The sequence below is a fragment of the Meles meles genome, chromosome 8 (assembly GCF_922984935.1).
Source record: "Meles meles chromosome 8, mMelMel3.1 paternal haplotype, whole genome shotgun sequence".
Classification (NCBI taxonomy): Eukaryota; Metazoa; Chordata; class Mammalia; order Carnivora; family Mustelidae; genus Meles; species Meles meles.
Genome location: NC_060073.1, coordinates 52,840,908 through 52,854,864, shown reverse-complemented (window position 1 = coordinate 52,854,864; position 13,957 = coordinate 52,840,908). Strand labels below are relative to the sequence as shown.

At 49.4% G+C, this 13,957-nt stretch overlaps 1 protein-coding gene across 10 annotated transcripts in view; it reads right to left on the bottom strand.

The window, feature by feature from the left end:
- Nucleotides 1–4,115: 4,115 nt before the first annotated feature.
- Nucleotides 4,116–13,957, bottom strand: part of DENND2B (DENN domain containing 2B) — a 149,881-nt gene continuing 140,039 nt past the window's right edge. For 8 of the 10 annotated variants that reach the window (XM_046015545.1, XM_046015546.1, XM_046015549.1 and 5 more), the window contains 7 exons: nucleotides 12,884–13,032; nucleotides 9,114–9,291; nucleotides 8,815–8,856; nucleotides 7,697–7,808; nucleotides 6,694–6,933; nucleotides 5,711–5,797; nucleotides 4,116–4,885 (listed from right to left, as the gene is read on the bottom strand). In XM_046015545.1, coding sequence (XP_045871501.1) covers nucleotides 4,851–4,885; nucleotides 5,711–5,797; nucleotides 6,694–6,933; nucleotides 7,697–7,808; nucleotides 8,815–8,856; nucleotides 9,114–9,291; nucleotides 12,884–13,032 — 843 coding nt within the window. In that variant the 3' untranslated portion in view covers nucleotides 4,116–4,850. The remainder of the gene's footprint in view (nucleotides 4,886–5,710; nucleotides 5,798–6,693; nucleotides 6,934–7,696; nucleotides 7,809–8,814; nucleotides 8,857–9,113; nucleotides 9,292–12,883; nucleotides 13,033–13,957) is intronic. The other 2 variants (XM_046015552.1, XM_046015553.1) reach the window with 2 other exon arrangements.

The window sequence follows — 13,957 nt, the reverse complement described above, 5'->3', positions numbered from 1 at the left end:
TAATGGAAGTCTTCCCATAAACGAAGACCAGAGCTTTGTTAGATGCCAAGTCCGTGGTCTTCAACCATTTGTTTACCTTCCTCTTCAAACTGGTAAAATAAAGTCACCTAGCCCATCAGGCTAACCTGCTTATTTTCTGTAGACTGGATTGCTAAGGATAGGATTTCTGGCCTAATGTACATGTGCTTTAGATACATTTTCATGCAAACCTCGGAGCTGAAGCTGTAAAAAGGTAAGTTGTCGATATCGGACTCGACCCCATTATCAAAATCCGCTAAATCGAATTGAAGGTTTCGATTCAAATACGCGTATTCTTACTTGATGGCTAGGCCACACGCAGTCCAGCCCGGACTGAAAACCCCTGGTGTGCCTAAGGGCGCACCATCGGCGGAAGGCGGACGACAACGAAGACGGCAGCGGCCAGAGCCACAGAGTCTGTGGCTCCCGCAACTGCCCTTGCGGTTTACACTGCCTTACTGCCACGCCATCACACACGCAACTCTACTCGCCTCAGCCCCGGAGAACCACTTCCTGAGGGTGTAAGGTTCTGGTTCCGGGGTCACTTTAACCTCACCCCTCCACGACCGGAAGCACGCTCGGCACCGGTTCCTTCCGTGGGCGCAGCCACTTCCGGAAGGGGCGGAGCCCGGCTCCTCGCGCCGCCGAGAGACTTTCCCAGGCATGGCGGGGGGTTTAACTCGGCGGCTCTCGGTGGGCGTGGGCCCCTTCAGAAGGAGGGGCCGGGCCAACCTTGCGGCGCTTACGGAAACATGGTTTTTATACACATGCCAAACACTGGAATTTCCAAACTTCTCAGAATTAGCTTGTTAATTGGTTGTCAAAAAGATGAGCGCCAGTTACGACGTTCATGGTACCTCGGACACCTGCTTGTACGTACATGGAGATGGAAATGGGAGAACATAAAACAGAGAAGACATTTCTTAATGAGCTGTGGGAGGTGGGGGAGATGTATGTTTTGATAGTTTGAGTTTCTTGCTTAACCAAATGCATATTTAATATAACAAAGCAATATAAATGGACAGAAAATAATTTCCAAGTTACCAGAAACTTGACAGTACCGAAATGTATTTTCTTGGTCTAGAGTTTTCATGGTTTTTTTTTTTTGTTTTTTTTTTTAAGTTTTCATGACCTTTTTAAGTGATACTCACCCCCACCTCCATAGGCAAATAAGATGTTTAGGAAGGCATACTACCACTTTGGTTCTAGAAACTAATTTCGTGTATCACCTTTATTAAGAATGTAAGTTCAATTCTGGCTCTGTTTTATGGCCCATTTTTTGTTTTATTTCCACTTTTTTTTTTAATACTGCTTCTGTATCTTTATAAATAAGTCATTTGGGTACAAGTTACAAGTCTCCATGTAAAATGAAGGATATTATTTTTAGCAAAAATTTGAACTGAGCTGCGATTATAATTAGAATGCTTTGGGGGGAGCCCTAATTCCAATATGAGCTGGAGTTGGAATAATATGGCTTTCCAAAGGTACTCCTTCAAAATATTGCCTTTAGGGAACCCAGATTCCTCATTTTGACACTACAGTTTACCAGAGCATGCGTATTTAGTTTAAAAAAGAAAAAAAAAAAAAAGGCATTTAGGAAGATGTATTGGGCAGCCTGCCCTGCTCTAAAAGTTACCAAAGTGATTAAGGAGAAAACCCAGGGCCTTTCTTGACTCCAGAATAGAGGAGGGCTGACACTCTGTAGGCATTGGGGCTTCTTTCTGGTAGAGGAAAAGCGTGTTGTCCCTGAGTAAGTGCCCTGGGTGGTGGTCAGAAAGATTGTTTAAAGACACTTATTCTCAATGGTGGCAAAAACCATCCTCTGGGGAGACCGTTTGGAAATGAATGGGGCAGGGTTTTTTTGTCACAATCATGGAGGGTCCAGGTTGCTAGACATCCTGCAATGTATGGGTTGATTCTAAACAACAAAAATCTAGTTTAGATCTACCTCCATTTTACACATAATACCCTCCCCCCAGGGTATATATACTTCTCAGTTTTCCAGGATTCCAAATGCTGTTTAAGTTAAGGGAAAGCTCATACTGTGTTTTGCTCACAACATTGCCAAAAGCTGTTCAATTCTCTGGGGTGCCTAAGTGGCTCAGTCGGTTATGCATCTGACTCTTGATTTTAACTCAGGTCATGATCTCAGGGTCTTGAGACTGAGCCTGTGCTGGGCTCCATGCTGGGTGTGGAGCCTGTTTAAGATTTTCTCTCCCTCTCCCTCTGCCTCTCCATACCCTCTAAAAAAAAGTTGTCCAACTCTCTTACCAGTGGTAGCGCTTACTCAGTAGAATCTGTTGCTGATACAACACACTTTTATCTGTGCTTGTGTAGCTGCTAAATTCAGTGATTCTATATACAGGTGTAAACATCCAACCTCATTATATCTTCTAGTACAGCTATACCCAAGCATTTCCATATTTAAATACATGTTACAACAAAATTTTTCCTTTTATTTCTCCCTATTTATATGAAAATTAAAGTGTGTTTAGGTAGGTTCCTTATATACCAATTTCATTTCAGGATAGTAAAGGGGGGATTAGAGTATATGCTATAGAAAAGGAGAGTGTTGGATCCGATAGGGTTAAGAACCACCTGTTTAGGGGTCAAAAAATCATGTAAAACAACTTGGAAAAAAGTCCTGACCACTTTTTGTCAGCCCCATACTAGGCCTCCTGGACATCATACCCTCCTCTATATTCCCCCAAAGTCTTCCGTGCCTAGCCCATAGTACTCCCTGTGTGGACCCTTGTAGCCCAACCAGAGCCATTATGGGCCTGTACTGATTTTCTGAATTAGGATGAAGCTGTGGTCCTTACAGGAGGAAGAAATCCTTAGGGTTAATCTTAGGTATCTTGAGATTTTAAAGATACATAAAAGTTTCAAATTTTATTTTAAAAAAGGAATTTACACCTATATCTCTTGTGATGTGATCACATATCTGTCAGGATTCTTTGGAATCACATTAAAAAAGAGGGGAGTGGGAGAATGAAAGGAGAAAGAAACAGCTTTTGGAAACTGTATTATTACTATTTTACTGTTAAGGAATCTACTTCGGTGACCACCATGAAGCCCAGGCTGGGTTAGCAGTAATGAGTCCTGGACGTAACTATACCGGACTCTGGACTTTCTGTTGATAAGTACTGTCTTTTTTACTTTAGCTTAAGAACTCAGACTCAGGAGGCCTGAATCCCTGTCTCCCTATTCCTGGAAGATGCCAAAGCCAACTATGTAAGAGGCTTTTTCAGAGGAGAAGACGACTTTGTCTTCCCAGAAAACAAACCCTCTATTTTAGGAGGCAGATAGCAACCCCAAACCCCAGACAGGTTGGGACCTGTGGGGGCCTCAATGGAAATGGGAAGAAGGAGGGAAGGGAGTCCAGGATAGGACTGTCTCCTATTTAAGTAGGACAGGGTGGAAGGACAGGAAGGTCTACTTCTTGGTTCAAATCCTGCCAGTGCCAAACTGAATTCCAGTTAAGAGAGTTCCAGCTTACTGCCTCATCTCTCGTCTTGGAAATTTTCAGTCTTTGCTCTGTGAAGGCCTTGGGTGGGTGAAAAGCCTAAGCCACCCATATTTCCTGCCCTGCTCTTCTTGCTTTTCCATGGAATATTGCAGAGGCCAACAGCAGAAAACTAGGAACAGAATGACAGAAGAGCTATAGGCAATGGGCCAGAGCTGTGAGCAAGCCTAGGTTGGCTTTTGCTGAGCTTTGACCATCAATGTCAGGATACCCAGTGATATCTTAAAGCCTTCATCCTAAAGAGCAAAATGTTAAGATTCACCTAACAGTGGAGCTGAAAGCACTGAACATTCTTTCCATCACTGGGAACACTTACACAGAGAGTCTGAATAGTTGGTTATCGAAGTGGCAAGCTGAACAAGAACAATAACAAGGTATCTTCTAGACCAGTCATAACAGTTCAAGCCAGAGAACTTGATTTCAGGGGAGGTAAGTGACTCACACTGAAGCTAAACTCTTAAGGAAGTACTCAATTCCCTGCATGATGGTATTTCATCATCTGAGGCCTATCTGAGATAGGCCACCTGACTGGCCTGAGCCCATCCCCCAGGAGAGAGAACTATAGAAAGTGAAGCCAAGGAACACGTAGGGCTCTGGGCCCAAACAACTGTACACTGTTTATTGAGAACACCCGTAGATGGTGGGAAGGAGGGATGCCCTGTACCGCATCGTGGCCACCACAGACTGGGAGCTGGGCCTGGAGAGCACTGGAACAGCCGGGGGTGGGGAGTGGGCTTCGCGTGACTCACTGACCATCACAAAGTGGAAGGAACAAGAGAAGGCCAGGCCCGAGAGCCTGGTACCACGCTGCAAATGGGGATTGATTGGGCTTTGCCTTTCAAAAACGGAGGGTTAGGGGAGGGGGACTACTAGGAAAAAAATAGAAACTCTAAGATTAAAAAAAAAAAAAGTCCTTCTGTACATAACAAGACAGCATCTGCTCTCCAGGGCCCAAGACTGGCAGCAGGGGCCTCAGGCAGGCAGGCCTGGAGCCTCCAGGGGAAGATCAGTGGTTCGGCTGAGACAGTCAGCTGCACATAATTGGCCAGTCGCCAGCACCCAGCCCCTTGGGAATATACAAATATTTACCAGATTCTCTTTGCTTGTTACAAAAAGAGATAAGAAAGCTTACAGCAGATTATTTACAAACAGTATCCTGGGATATTGTGAAGGCAGAGGTGGGCTGGCTTGGAGGGTGGGGTCTGTGGGGGCAGAGTAGCTACAGCAGCCCAGAAGGTTCCAAGCTGGCCCCCTCCCCAGGCTCCAGGCTTGGCAAGGCACTGGACTCCGTTGCTGGGAAAGGGGCTTAATTCTTCTTGTGGAGGAACTTCATTTTGTTGCCTGTGGGTCAGAGAGGGCAAGAGTGAGAAGGTTTCAGTATCAACTCTTGTAATAGCTTTAACCCTCTCAGTGGGAGATCTGGTTAGAAAGACTGGATTTTAGCTGAGACGGATCTGATCCAGGGCAGTGAAAATATGCTAGAGCTCTAATTAGGGCACTGGTATCAATCACTCTGTGGCTGTTTGCAAGCTATTTAACTTCTTTGGCCCCAATTTCCCTTTAAACTGAGACATGCTATGAAGACAGTGGAGGTTTTCAGGGAAGGGCACTCTGGCACTGAGAATTTTGTAGACCCCTTTAGGCCTAGAGAAAAGCTTAGTGCCCCCAGCATCCTCATAAACACTCAGGAAGGAACATGCAGGAAAAGACCCGATTTATGTAAGGCTCTCTGGTTTCTCCTGGTTCTGCAATTTAATGTGCTTAATGGGGGTGCCTGGGTGGCTCAGTGGGTTAAGCCTCTGCCTTCAGCTCAGGTCATGTTCTTAGGGTCCTGGGATCGAGCCCCGCATCGGGCTCTCTGCTCCGCGGGGAGCCTGCTTCCCCCTCTCTCTCTGCCTGCCTCTCTGCCTACTTGTGATCTCTCTCTCTGTCAAAGAGATTTTTTTAAGATTTTAAAATCTTAAAAAAAAACAAAAACAAAAAAACCTGTGCTTAATGCTCTTGGAGGACTGGGCTGAGAACCTCTTCACCAGGGGATCTCTCACTGTTCTGTCTATGGCTCCAATATAAATACCCTCTAGCACTGGTTTAGAGTAGTTTGGGTACAGATCCCCTAGCACCAGCTTCTTGTTGAACATCTATCTCATCAGTGACCATGCTACTTACCCAAACCTCGGAGAAACTTGTTCATCCCACTCTGCTCAGTGTCTGGGAGTTCCTCTAAATACTGCTCCACTCGCTGCTCAAAGAGGCCTGGGGAAGAGGAGGAACAGGGAATAGAACCACCATTGCAGGAAGGGAAGGGAGGCCTACTGGAGGGGACCATGGGCACACAGAAACCAAGGATCTCCAATTACAATTTATGGGAGCATCTTACTAGAATTCAGACTGTCTCATCATCAGAACTGTAGTTAATAACATCTCACTGTGCTCACTGCTGAAGCAAGAGGCCCTCAGCACCTTGCTTCCCGGCGCATGTGCCCGAGCTACACTCTGTAAGGCAAAGATGCCGCTCCTTGTTTCAGAGCTGGTGCCTTCTCTAGGTCCTCTTAGCTCACTCTACCATGTTGTTCCAAAAGGTTTGTTAGACTAAATGGACGGTATTAGTGAACAGAAGATGTAACTAACAACCCTGAGGTTAGAAAAAAAGATCTTGATGAGATTAAAACAACAACAACAACAACAAAAACCATCCTAGAGTGAGCTGAGCTGATATTAGAGACAAGGTGACCTATTCTGAATGGAGGCTGCCACCAACCTCAGAGAGCTAGCTCAATTTTCTTCAGTGGCTTCTCCAACATCTGGTTCTTAGAACCCCCTAAATTGCTCAGTCTGGCCTTTTTCTCTGAATGAGAAGGGCATCTGGGGAGGAGATGGGCAACCAATGGCACGCTGCTCTTGGGTGGAGGGAGACGCTACCAGCCACATGGCTCCAGCCTGTGCACAGTCTCGTGAAGGCATTTACTGCAACAGGAGGAGAAGAAAGCTCTGTTGGCAGTTTCTAGCAGAAGAAAGGGATGGTAGGAGGCCTGGCCCTAGCCGACAGTTAAGAGCTTCTGTCATGGTGCCCAGTTATTCAGGCCTGCTAGTACCAGACAACTTACACAAGAGGGCCCATAGCCCCCAACCCCAAGCTCTTCTGGCCTTACCCTTTGCCCGACACTTTCTTAGCTCCCTGTCTTGGATGAAGCCAGCAAACATCTGAGACTCCATAAAAACCTCAAGAAAACGACGGATGCTCTTGGAGGCCACAGACTTGCGGAAGGCCTCTCGCTGAAATGCTCTCTCTCCCTTCTCGCTCTGAGTCAGGAAGAGGGAGTAGTGCCCAACAGTCTCCACAAAGAACCGGATAAACACCTCCGACACGAGCCCATTGAGGGTATTACATTCTGGAAGAGAAAAGACAAATCTTCGAGGTTCAGGCCAAGAACCGGTCATGTCCAACCTCCAACCCCAATCTCTACCTGGTATTGTCTCCCTCTCTCCAAGAGAATTTCTAGCCAGAATCACTTGGTGGTTTTTGAAACTTTATCTCTTATGCTCCTGGGCTTGTAACTAGCCCCTGAGCTAGAAGGTCAGAAACTGTGCTCTGCACATGCAAGTTGGCAAATATTCACTGTGCAAATTGAGTGGAAATCAGAGACCAGAGGATCACTTTCCCCATACTCCTTACCCTTGGTGGTTTTCCTGGGCTTCACAAAAAGAGGAAGTTCCCTCCATCTCCTGCAGGGGCTCAAGCAAGGCCCCTGAGGGAGGAATAACTAGTTTCCTATCAGCAAGAAGAGTCTAGGCATCGCCATATGTCTTTGGGTTTTCCTTCTCAAACCTTCTGAAGTAGAGAAGAATTAGAGGGAAGAGGGTAGCTTTCTAGCCTGGGCCACCCCAGAAGTGCCCCCAATGTTATGTTTCTCAACTCCCCCTGACAAAACACCACAATCTTCTCTCCCTGCAGGCCCATTACTCCCTGAGCCCACTGGTAGTGGGGCTGGAGAATGCCAGGCTAGCCTGAGACCAAGGTCCTGTACCTGAAGCTCCATCAACTAGAAGGGTCTGGTGTGTAGAAACAGGGTCCTGGTGCCATGAGGCCCGGATCCAGAGCAGAGGAAGTCCTGGGGCCAAAGCTGATTCTGCCCTAGGGCAAGCCTCACTCACCATCATCGGAGTCGCTGTCAGAGTCCTGCGAGATCAGTTCATTCTTCCTCTCTAGAGCCTGCTCCAGAGCTGCCTGTAACTTCCTCGGTAACAGCGTGTCTTCATCATCCATCTACAGGGGAAGGAAAACACACAGTCATCATAATCATAGACACTGAGCATTTACTATATGCCAGGCCCTGGCTGAAGAGCTTAAATATTTAATATTATTCATTCTTCCCCCAAATCCTAATACTATTATCAACCTCATTTTATAATGAGAAGCTGTGCAGAGAGAGAGGTTAGGAAACTCGTCCAAGGTCACACAGATAAAAAGTGGTGGAGGCCATGGCATTCACTGCCCAGGAGCTCAGGGTTCTTTGCCCAGCACCCTGAGGAAGCCTCCCCAGCTCCTCTTTCTCCAGCTCCATGGTAGGAAGCAGAGCTGGCTCAGTGCAGGGAAATTGTGGCCCAGCCTGTGGCTCAGGTATGAGGTTAGGCTGTCGTTCCTATCTCTGCATTCTTGTTCTATGTCTGTACCTTGATGCCTTGTACCCAGGAGTAGCAACTGTCAGTGGTGTGTAACACACTCTACCTTCCCGGAGGGCACACCAGTGGGCTGTGCTCCTTAGTGGAAAGCCAGAAGAATTTCCATGACTAACAAAGGCTTTCTAAAGTTACAACGATGATTGTAAACCTTGAAATTCCATAGCATTCAGTGCATCATGTATCACCCCCCAGCAACATTTCAAGGCAGATGGTGTCACCATGCCTGCTTTAGAGATGAGAACTCTGGCTCGGAGAAGTTCGGAGGCCTGCCTGAGATTGTGGGGCTCCAAGGTGGCAGAACTAGACCTCAAGTGTTCAGACTTCCAGGCCTTGCTCTCCACATTCCCACACTCCCATCACACTGGATGATCCCAACCAGAAAGGCAGATCCTGCTGGGGTCAACACTTCCCCAATCAGTTTCTCCCCATCCTTGTCTAGTCTGTGAATATGGAGCTCAGAGAGCTCAGCAAATAGGCTGTGAGGGTTGAGCAATGTGTGTAACAGTGTCGGGTGCCCTGGGGCCTGCAGCAAACAGGCACCTACCTACCCCAGGGCAGACCATATTCTGTGGGGTCCTGCTCTTTCTTACCTGTCGGATGAATCGGTCGGATCCCAGATTCACCATCAGTGCCTAAAAGAAAGAGTCATCAGTGGCAGTGATGCAGGGAATGAGCCCCTGAGATGCCCTCAGAGTCAGACAACAGGAATAACTCCAGGAAGGGACAGGAGGTGGGCAGAGAGGCCCAGAGGCCACAAGTGAGAAGACTCCAGTGGTCTTGGTCCCTTCCTTTCCCCCTCCACCCCTCCCTCCCTCCTGGGAGATTCTGTTCCTTTGGTCCCTTCATTCCTCCATCCCTCACCCAGCTGGTCCCCAAGACAATGGCCCACCTCCTCCACGGGCAGCTCCTTCAGTTTGGGGAGGGAGCTGGAGAGCAGGCCAACCAGGAAGGGTGTGGGACAGCAGACGATGTCAATCATGGAGGCCGGAAGGACAGGAATGAAGGTGTGCTGCCAGGAGAAGGGGTAGAGCAAGGCCACCACGGCATGGGAGCAGCTGGAGAGTGTACTGGTAGACAGACAGAGACAAGCACCTGAGCCCAGGCCCAGCACCTTTGGGGAATGGGAGTTAGAACATCCTTTTATAGGTTAAGCTTCCCAGTGCAACAGAAGTGCTAATGGAGTTCAGGTCAGGATCTGACCCTGCAGACTGGGGAAGCCCCCACATTCCCACTGCTCAGGGCCTCAAGGACACTGGTACCACCAACCTTCTTTGGGACTTGACCTAGGAACAGCCATGAAGATACACAGTAAAGCTTAAACTCACAAACGACTCACACACATACCCCCAATGGCCGCCCTAATGCACAGACAGGCCTAACTTGGTGGGGAAGTAAAAGCTCAAGCCAGGGAACATGAAGGTAAGGGGAGCAAGAGTTGATCACATATTCGTAGTGTGCAAGAGCTGGAAGGCTGTCAGAAGTAGTCGTACCTGTTCTAGCTTTTATAGCTGGGCCCACAGATACGAAGAGTCAATTTCATAACCAACTGTCCTGTCTCCCAGTCCCGTGTCACTTGACTACTCTGCCGTCTATCCAACCCTTCCTCTCTGTAATCGCAAAAAGTGGTCTGACTAAGGACCACTGACTGAGGTGAGGAGCCCAGCACCACTCCTACCAAGCTGGGAAAAGGCGCCCCCACCCATCCTTCCTCCCAGGCTCCAAAAAATAGTCTACAGTCTCAGTGGGGTCATTCCTCTCTCTGCCTAGAGGGGGCTCCAGGCGTCTAGACCCAGCAGCACTCCAGGACCAGCTATCTTAGCAGAAGGACCAATGCAAGAGTGGGGGAAGACCTCCAGAGTGTTAGCCAGTGGGAACAGAAGTGAGTGTACATGCCCCATGTGTGTTGAGGGCTGGTGTGGGGCACTAGTAGACACAGGAGACACACCTGGCCTGAACAACCCATCTGCAGGGAAGAGAATCAAAGGCCATCCCCTAGGGACCATATTGTAGATGGGGAGGCAAAGGCCCACGGTCAAGTTCAGCTTTAAGCTTGACTTTCCCACTCTGACCCTCTGCCTCTATTGGTCCCACCTATTAGCCACAATAGACTCTACACGATCACCTCCAGCAGGAATTCTCCCCTTTTCCTGAATAATGCCCCCTCAGTTAGAGAACATGGTTCGAACCAAGACAGAAACACACCCCTTTTCTTGAAGGACCTCTGGATGTTCACAAGTGTTTCATCAGCCAGTGCCTTGCTTGGCTGTCCTGTCACCCTAGAGATGCCTAAAATAGTGCTGGGCCTTGAGGCAGAGACACAGGTGTCCTGGCTCTGACAGCCCTTCCCCTGGGGACAGCAGTTCCCCACACCTCAAGGAGAGCCATCTGGAAAAGATCTAGGAGAGGGCTGTCTCAGGGTCGAGGGACACATTGATCTCTACCTTCCCCTCCAATGGGCCTGGCTCTTTGGAGACAGAAGGTTTTGTACAGCCCCTGATCAATGCAGAACCTGTACACTTACATGGTGCACACCTCCATATACTCAGACATCAAAACGAGACCTGGAGTCACAAAGGATTTGTGGACAACCTAAAATGTGAGCAACAGGACATGAGATGGCTGGACTCACTGAGCCCTGACCCAGTCAAGGCCTGGTGCCATCACTGGACTACCCTGCCCCTCTCTAATCACAGGCAGACCCTGAGGAGGGTGGGTATCTTTTCTTAGACCAAGAGTGGCAGAACTTGAATGCTGAGCCCGGCAAAGAACAGAGCCCTGGGGTATTTTCCTTCCAGAATGGTGCAGGAATGTGCTCAGAGGCAGGATCAGCCAAGGGAAACAATAGCTGCATTCAGGGCCCTAGTGGAGCTGGGCTATGGGTGGGGGTGGCAAAGAGGAAGCCCTGAGTGAAGGAATGGAACCTCGGGTCCAGGCTTTGGTAGGGACACCACGGTCTGGCCAGCCTCCCTTGATGAGGAACAATGAACACGGGTGGCAGGGAGGCAGCAGACAGAGGCTCCATGGGGCTGCTGTCCCTAGCTTTTTCCAGCTGCCAGGCTGAGCCCCTTCTTGATGGACCACAAGACACACAACTGTGAAACACTGAGGCTGGGGTGGGAAGCGAGGGACCGTTTTCATTTCTAAAGCAGGCCTTCTCTGGAAAAGTCAGCAGCCCTGGCATTTCCTCCTTTTCCTTCTCTTGGACCAAGGGTGGGCCTGGCATCCTGCCCCAGTGCCCCGAGAGGGCATTCTGGGGTCCCTTTCTCCTACTCCCCTCAGTAGCCCCTCACACAGACAGAAAGGAAGACCCTAGGGAGCCTGGCCCTACTGATGACCAACCTGAAAGAGGATTTTTCTTTTCTGCCCCTCCTATAAGCACCTGGCATATGGTATGGCATAGAGCAGGGAGGTTAATAAATGTCCAAATGACTGAATTAATTCCACCATTCTCAAGAAACCTCTTCTTCCTGTGATAGATTCTTTGACCAAAAAAAAAAAAAATACACAACGTGTTGCCAAGATCTCATCCTCCACTTGCCTGTCCACTCCCCACATATACTCTATGCTGTGGTTTAAGTATTTGTGCCCTCCAAAATTCCTATGTTGAAATCTTAAACCCCAAATATGAGGTCAGGGACCTTTGGGAGGTGCTTAGGTCATAATGGTGGGGCCCTCATGAATGGGATTCATGTGCTTATAAAACAGACCAACAGAGCTCCCTTGCTCCTTCCACCACAATGAGAAGGCTCTGGCTACGAGCCAGGAAGCAGGCCTTTACCAGAATGTATCCACACTGGCACCCTGAGCTTGGATGTCCAGGCTTTGGAGCTGTGAGAAATACACTTCTGTTGTTTACAAGCCACCCGGTCTGTATTTTGTTATAGCAGCCTGAGGAGACTGAGACACTCTCTTATGGATCTTGACTGCCTAGAAGAGCTCAACTCTTTTCATAACGCCTCATGTTCTGTGTCCCTTCTACCACCCCTCCCGTAGCCACAGCCAGATCTTGGCATCTGAAACTCCTCTGCCTCTAAAATCATAAATGCCAACATATCAGACCAAGACCCAGGATCCACCCAGTTCTTTTCCTATTCCTCCTAAGCAAGCTCCCCTGCCTCATGGACACCTCCTGTCCCTGGACATCTTTTCCCTCTCCTAGTCTGACTGGCCAACCTTCTTGCAACCACTTTCCTCCCCGGCACCCTCAATGCCTCCCCTTGACCTTCTCCACAAATCCCCAGGTGCCTTCTCTAGGTGATGCCCTAACCGGCTCCTCGCTGGGGGGCTCAGTGCTCCTCCGAACCCTAGTCAGTGCTCCTGCCCCTTCCTCAGGTAGCTCTGCCTAAGAGCTCATCACTCTCCTCCAACTCCACATCCCACAGAGACGGCTCCGCCTCCTCCTCCACAGGAAGTCCTACCATCAGCTAGAAATCGCCTTACTCCACCTCTCTCCATATCCATGTGTTTGCATCTGCACCCTCTTGGCTGGGCCAAAGAACAAATGTCCCCACCTCTTCCCTCAGGCTAAGTCCTCCCTTGGGTTCTCCATCCTGCTACACCAATACCCCAGCGGCTGGCACATAGTAGGGCTCATAAGTACACGTCAGTCAATCAGTGGACGTGCCCTCCCCTTCTTCACCTTGCCCTGCTGGGCCTTACCTGAGCTTATCTGCCACAAAAATGACTCGGCGCTCCAGCAGCAGCGAGGCGAAGATTCGGATGAGCTGGCGCACGCTGAGGCAGGTGAAGAGGCACTCGAAGTCCACGTGCTCCAGCCGGGAATCCATGGGCCGCCGTAGCTCTAACACCTGCAGGACAGCGAGGGGGAAAGTGGGTTAAGGCAGGCGAGGTGGGTGTCCCTCCCAGGTCCTACACAAAGTGAAGGACAGTGGGTTTCTCTCTCTTCTTTTCCAGGTTTCTAATCTACCCCACTGTGCAGTAAGACCCAGGCTCCATCTCCTCTCAGACCACAGCTCTGTTCCCACAGTACTCAGACATCTAGCCTGTAGCAAGAGGGATAACTGGAACGTGGAGGAGGCTCCCGGGGGAAGCAGTTGATGAGCCATCCATCAGGCTCACAGGAAAAGGAGAGGCGGCTGCTCTTGTAGATAAGGAGAATGAGGAAACCACACAGCTCTATCTGTGGGGTACTCCCTGTGCCCAGGTCCATCCCCTGCTAGCAGAGGTCTTGGTGCCCATGCTGACCAGATTCCACAACCAATTGCTGCTCCCCCAGCCATAGGAAGAGCAGCATCTCTGTATCCCTTGACTGCCATCTCTCAGAAGGCAATGCTAGTGTCCTTGTCACCATGTCCTCTCCCTCTTGTGCTAGGGTTTCCTTCCAGAGGTCCCGTTTTTGCTACCCTTCTGGCCTCTATCTCCATGAGCCATCTAATCTCTGTGCCAGGGACAAAGAAAACACAAGGAAAGGGCTGGCTACTCCACCACCGTGCCAGGAAGCAAGACTTTATCAGGGCCAGACCTAGCCATCCACCCTCCAGGGGATGCAAGGCCACTCCCAAGGTCGATGCTATGGCACAAAAAGTCACTTCCCTAGGGGTGGTCCTGAGCGTGAAGGGTAGCAACTGACCCTAGCAGTGAGAGCAGGAGGAACTGCTGGAGCTCAGGCCAGGCCAAAGCAGCTGCCACAGGGGCCTGCTTCGTCTTCTCCTTGGTCTCTCAGTGCCTGTGGGCAGCAAGGGTGTCTAGGCCTCTGAGAAATGGGTTCCCTCA